At 53.3% G+C, this 6,000-nt stretch overlaps 1 protein-coding gene across 3 annotated transcripts; it reads right to left on the bottom strand.

Moving 5' to 3' along the window:
* Nucleotides 1-1,809: 1,809 nt before the first annotated feature.
* Nucleotides 1,810-5,706, bottom strand: Rita1 (RBPJ interacting and tubulin associated 1). Of its 3 annotated transcripts, none has more exons than XM_052168622.1 (3): nucleotides 5,416-5,706; nucleotides 4,489-4,863; nucleotides 1,810-2,758 (listed from the first exon to the last, which is right to left on the bottom strand). In XM_052168622.1, exons 2-3 carry the CDS (start codon nucleotides 4,755-4,757, stop codon nucleotides 2,266-2,268), a joined length of 762 nt encoding a protein of 253 aa, XP_052024582.1. In that variant the 5' UTR covers nucleotides 4,758-4,863; nucleotides 5,416-5,706; the 3' UTR covers nucleotides 1,810-2,265. The 3 variants fall into 3 exon arrangements, with proteins under 3 accessions (XP_052024582.1, XP_052024581.1, XP_052024583.1); XM_052168621.1 differs by having other exon boundaries at nucleotides 4,489-4,841; XM_052168623.1 differs by lacking the exon at nucleotides 5,416-5,706 and adding an exon at nucleotides 5,091-5,217 and having other exon boundaries at nucleotides 4,489-4,841.
* Nucleotides 5,707-6,000: the final 294 nt, after the last annotated feature.

Genomic DNA, 6,000 nt, shown 5'->3' with positions numbered 1-6,000 from the left:
AAGAAAGAAAGAAAGAAAGAAAACAACAACAAAACCCATTTTAAACTATACTCAATGGATCACCCTTCAACAGAGTGTCTGCCCCATGCTGAGGCTGTGGGCGCACCGTCCTGAGGGGGCAAACTTTGAACCCCACCCTCTCCCACATCTTCATTGAAAAATAAAAAGAGGCCCTAGTCTTAGCCCAGAAGCTATGGTGACTGCCAGGAGACATTAACACCAGGCTTCCCGGGCCTGCTGGGTGGGGACTGCCTGCTACTCACAGCATCTGCCCCTTCGCTCCGAACTGTCAGGATGGCAGCAAGAGGGTTTTGTGTGTTCAGACTGTTCCTCCATGAGTTTAAAAAAGTATTAGTTGCTAGAATTTCATGAATTGAGACTTTGCCCATAGATACTTAACAAGTCCTTTCTGCAAGGGACATCTCAGTTCCCCGGGCCCTGGGTCTCCCACGGGGCAGCGGCAACCATCCTGTAACTTTATTTCCATGTAGCCAAGAGTGATCTTGAACTTAAGGTGATCCCCCTGCTTCTGATTCCTAAATGCCGAAATTACTAGCTCCTGCTACTTCATTGGGCTGACTCCTTCCACTTTGAAACACAAAGAACGGTCGCAGGAGGTGGGTTGGGGGCGGGGCACTAGCGCCCCCCCCCTTGCCTTTAATCCCTCCACTCAGGTAGAGGCAGGCAGATCTCTGAGTTTGAGGCTAGCTTAGTCTACCAAGCTGGTTCTAGGACCACAAGAGTTACGTGTGTGTGTGTGTGTGTGTGTGTGTGTGTGTGTGTTAATCCTGTCTTGCAAAAACAGAAGGTTTCTTTATGTGGGTGTGCCTACAGAGGCCACAGCTGGGTGTGTAGTTCATTGGAATTGGAGCTCACGGCCTTCTGAGCCACTTAGAGGGTGCTGAGACCTGAACTCAGGCCCTCTGACAAAGCAGTAACCCACAAGCCACCCCTTCCGTTCATAGTTTATTTTTATCTTTGTGTGTGTGTGTGTGCATGCACATACACCCTTATATGTGCATCACACGTGTACCCGGAGCCTGCAGAGATCAGATGGTACTGGCTCCCTTGGAAGTGGAGTTACAGGCAGTTATGAGCCATCTGAGGTGAGGGCTAGGAGCCAAACCCAGGTCTTCTGGAAGAGCAGCAAGCACTCTCAGCTGCTGGGTCCTCTCTCCAGCCTCCCTCCTTCCTTCCACCTTTTGTGTTGCCTCTCTGCAGCCAGACTCCAGGCCTGGTGTCAGCTAGCTGGTGGCATCACCCGGGGCTTCAGCCAACCTTTAGTGCAGATGAAAGAATGTGTTTCTAGCCTGAGTCTATCAACATGGAGGGATGGGACAGAAAAACAAGAGGTAAACCAACCAATTCTTCATGTAAGCAAGCTCTAGAAGCTTAACTATCCCACACGGCTAAAGCGCAAAGTGTGTCTGTTCTGGGGCATGCCTGTGGCACCTCTGCAGGTGTCCCCGGGCCTGGCCTACCCCTAGACAGTGGTGAGACTCATCACTAAGCCCTGCTGTTTTGTTGGGGTGGAGGTTGCTGGGGCCTGAATCCAGGGGCCATTCCTGTATGCTAGGCAAACACTCTACCATGAATTATATCCCCGCCCCTAACAAGACAATTGCTAGAAAAGGACTCTCTGTCCAGGGGTGACAAGAACCGCCCACCAACCTACTGGTGGAGTCGAAGGACTGAGACAGGCCTTGGGCAGACAAAGCATTGCTTGAGGTCTTCAGACCTCAGCAGCCACTGACATTTTTGTCACATCTAATCACATCCTCTGATCGCCCATTGTCTGGTTCACGTCTGTTGAAATTGACCGAGGCCTTTACTTAAGGGGGAAAAAGTAACACACTACCATTTCAGTGATACAAATACATTTCATCCGCGGAATAAATACATGAATATTAAAATAACGTCTCCCCATGCTCCACCCCTGGGGTCCATAAGCAGCCCAGGACACCCCCAAGGCCTCCAGACCCCTGTAGGAACTGAATCCTTTGCAGGGAGCTGGGTAGGACTTGGCACCAATACAGAAGGCGGCTGAGACACAGCTAGGAGACAACTCAAAGACCCCAAACACCCGTCAGAGAAGGCTGGGGACATCCTGAGCTTGTGGGGACTAAGGAAAATATGACCCATCCTCACCATGGAGCCCCCTGGAGGCTTCTCCAGCATTTGTTGGCCCTGGGGACCATTGTCTCCAGAGGACCCTACCTGAGCTCGAGTCCTAGCTTTGAACCAAAGGCATTCCTGGTAACAATCTCATTTCCAAGGAGGCTTTGGCTTGCGGGGACAGGTCCCCCGCCGAGGGGTGGCTGGCCCTGAGACACTGCCTGAGCATACCTTGGGAGTGACCAGGGGACTCTGGACAGTCGCCCTTGATATGGAAGGCTGGGGACTCCAAGGCCCGTTGGTCTGGGGAGCACTGGACGCCGGATGCCCCGTGCTGGGGACAGTTAGGTGGGTGAGTGAATGGGAACGCCTCTGTCCCAGAGGGCGGGGGACACCCAACCCATCCTGGGACACCTTCCGGGAGCCTGTGGCCACTCCGGGCTCTGTCCCGGAGGGTCCAGCTGGGTGAACGGCTCGCAGTGGGGTCTCCCTGGGGCGAGGTGAGTGGCTGCCCCTGGGGGTGGCTGGTGGGGTCCAGAAAAGGGTCCGGAGCTTGGCGGCATCCTCCACGGCTGTCCGAGACCCCTGCCTGCTGGTGCCGAACAGAGACTCATCGCAGTAGGACGGGGTGTGGCCAATCAACCTGGAAAAGAGAAGGGCGTGGTGACCTGGGGCCACGCCCCTCGGAAGCAGCAGAGCCTGCCCGGCAATCATGAATAAGCCTAACTAACAGTCTTTAACACACCGACAGGTGTCCGTCTGAGGCAGCTGGGGGCCTCGCTCTCTCTTCTAAGGAGAGAGGGACACACTGGGGAGGGGAGCACCTCATTAGGAGCCCCACCATCAGGACTCCCAATACGGCCTTTAACTGGCATGGGGAGAGCAGGGTAGATCACTCCAGGCGCCCCTGTGAATATCTACCTGTACACGCTCAAGGCTCAGGCGTCACATGACAGACCCCCTCCTGACTCTGCTCAGCTCCAGATGAATGGACTGGTTAGGTCCATCAAGTGCCACAAACACAGAAGCAGCAGATGCTGTTGTTCAGGGACCGCAAAAACCTCCATAGGAGTGTGGGCCAGCAAGATGGCTCAGTGGGCAAGGGTGCTTGTGGCCAAGCCAAGTCCTCAGGGTGCACATGGTAGAAGGAAAAACTGACTCCTACAAGTTGTCCTTTGACCTCTACCAGTATACGCCCCTCCCATCCAAGAGCAACCAAAAACAAATGTACTTTTCCCCAGAAAAGTCTATATGAGCTCAGCAGGGATACAATTTTTTTAAGAAAAAATTTGTTATATAATATACTGTAGCTGTCTTCAGACACTAGAAGAGGGCGTCAGATCTCTTTACGTATGGGTGTGAGCCAACATGTGCATGCTGGGATTTGAACTCACGACCTTCGGAAGAACAGTCGTGCTCTTACCCCGAGCCATCTCTCCAGCTCTGAGATACAAGTTTTTTTTTTTTTGCTTGAATCAAAGGAAATCTTTTTCTCAAGAATCTCCTTTAAAAAATTTCTTTTAAATCTATTATTACTGTCGTGTGCATGGTGTGTATATGTGTGTATATGCAGGTAGTGGCACACAAGTGGAGAGGTCAGAGGTCAACTCTGTGGGGTCAGTTCTCGTCCTCCTTTACGAAGGTTCCAGCAATCACGGGCCACCAGGCTTTCGAGGTAAGACCCCTTACCCACTGAGCCATCTCACCAGGCCACACCAGTCCACACCAGCCGTCATCGAGACCTTCCTAAGCATCGGCCGCTGTGCCAAGGCTACCCCCACTCTCATTTAATGGGGACACTTGTCCCACATGTCATGAGGAAATGCACAGCTCCGAGAATCAAGGCGCTTGCCCATGGCCACACAGCAGGTCACCAGCACGCAGTCCCAGGAGGCCTGTTGGCTACTCTGGTGGTCAGTTCCAATTGTCAACTTGGCAGGATCTGAAATCACCAGGGAGGAGAGCGGCAGAGAGGAACCAGCAATGTCAGGCTGGCCGGCGGCTATGCCTACGACAGACCTTCCCCTCAGTACTAGTGTTTATGCGCATGTGCCCGCAAACACACCAGTGTGCACCGTGTGGGGTGTGAGCTGCACACGGCTGGGATGTCAGAAGGGAGGGAGGGTCAGATGCCCTGGGAATGAATGAAAGGAAGAGAGAGAGAGAGAACTAAGCAGCAAACTTGCAACATGACCCAGCCGTCCCCACCCCGCGCTGCTGCAATTTCTTATAACTACAGAGGGCAACTCAAACCACCAGCCAGAATAAACCCTTTCTCGACCAAGTTTCTTCTGCCAAGAATTATTTTATCATAGCAACCAGGAAAGGGACCAAGACAGCCAGCCTCAGTACAGGAGTGCACCCCCCACTCACCTGTATTTGTTTTTCTTCCTTGGGGTGAGGTTTGGAGTACTGCCCCTGGAAGAGGGGGACTCACAGACTTTCTTGGTTGGAGAGACCTTCGGCGGTCCTGGGCCGGCTCCTCTGGATCTGTTCCGACTCTGCACCCAGGGTGGGTCAAAGTCTGGTAGAGTGGGCCGGGTTCCTGTCGGGCTGCCAAACAGGGTCTCATCCACATAGGATGCGCTGGCCTTGACCCTGTAGCTGCTGGGGCTGCGGTGCTGAAGATGGAGGGCTTGCATTCTGACGCTGGGCCAGTCCCACCAGGTTCTTTGCGCTGCCCAGCGAGTATGCTGTGCCAGTCAGCCTCAGACTCCGAGGGCTCCCTGTGCAAGGGGTCGGAGTGAGCTATGATCAGGGACAAGTAAGAGGAATAGCTTGGAATAACAAGCCCAAGGGCAAAAGGGCTTTTTCTTGCTGAGGGAAAGCGATTGGTTTTCTTCTCAAAGGATGACTGTTGTCTAGTGGGCACCTTGGAAATGCTTCACTTTCTTGCCCATCCCCCACCCGGTTTCCGTAGTCCAAGGTGGCCTGAAACTCATTATATTAAACTTTATTATATAGCCAAGAATGACCTTTAACTCCGGCTCCTCCCGCTTCTACTTCCCACGTAGAACTGCGCGACCGCCTGGCGTCTGAGATGCATGGGTTCGAACCCCCTGCTTTGTGCATGCCGCGAGCTAAGCAGGCACTCCTGTCTTTTTAGTGGCGAAGACAGGGGGAAATGCCGTCAGCAAATACTTAATGAATAAGTAAATAGACAATTATACCCTACAGTGTATGCTCAACAAATATTTATAGTACAACTGCGGGCGTGCAGGGGAGTGGCACCAACCAGACAAACTAATTATGGTGGAAGAGGGAAAGGGGCTCCCACGACACTATCGTCCCCATTCCTACCTGGTGCAAGGCGCTTTGTAAACGTGGTACGTTCTAGTCCTCGCCAACCAGTCTCAAATTCAATCCATTTTCCCGAGTACAGTTCAGGCTCCAAACGGCGGAGTACCGCGCACCAGACAGATTACAAAGCTGAAAGCGCAGGCGTCACGGGTACTCCATGCCTGGTGCTTTTTCTACTGTAGCTTCCGGCCAGCAAGCTCCGTCTCTGCCACAGATACCCTCATAGCACAGAATCCGCAGCGGCCCCACAGCTACACGCGCCACACGCATCCCGTGCTGGGCAACCGGAGCGATGCCCCGCCCCTGCGCACTGGTACGTCACTACACCCCGCCCCCGCGCTGATGATACGTTCCACAGTCCACACCCCCTTCTTGAATGTGCAGCCATTAGGCCCCGCCCCTGCGTTGTTGGTACATTCCTCAAGTTATTCCACACCTTGAGTTGTTATGTTCCTCGGGCTCTAATCTCTCTACAGTTTTCACATCCCTTAGAGCTTAGTGTCCGCGCAGTTAGTAGGTCCCTTAGGCATCTATCACGGTTCAGTTGGTACACTCCGCCCCTACTAGTTGGTTTGTCCCTCAGGC

Source organism: Apodemus sylvaticus, chromosome 22 (assembly GCF_947179515.1).
Source record: "Apodemus sylvaticus chromosome 22, mApoSyl1.1, whole genome shotgun sequence".
Classification (NCBI taxonomy): Eukaryota; Metazoa; Chordata; class Mammalia; order Rodentia; family Muridae; genus Apodemus; species Apodemus sylvaticus.
This window is presented reverse-complemented; position numbering and strand designations above follow the sequence as displayed.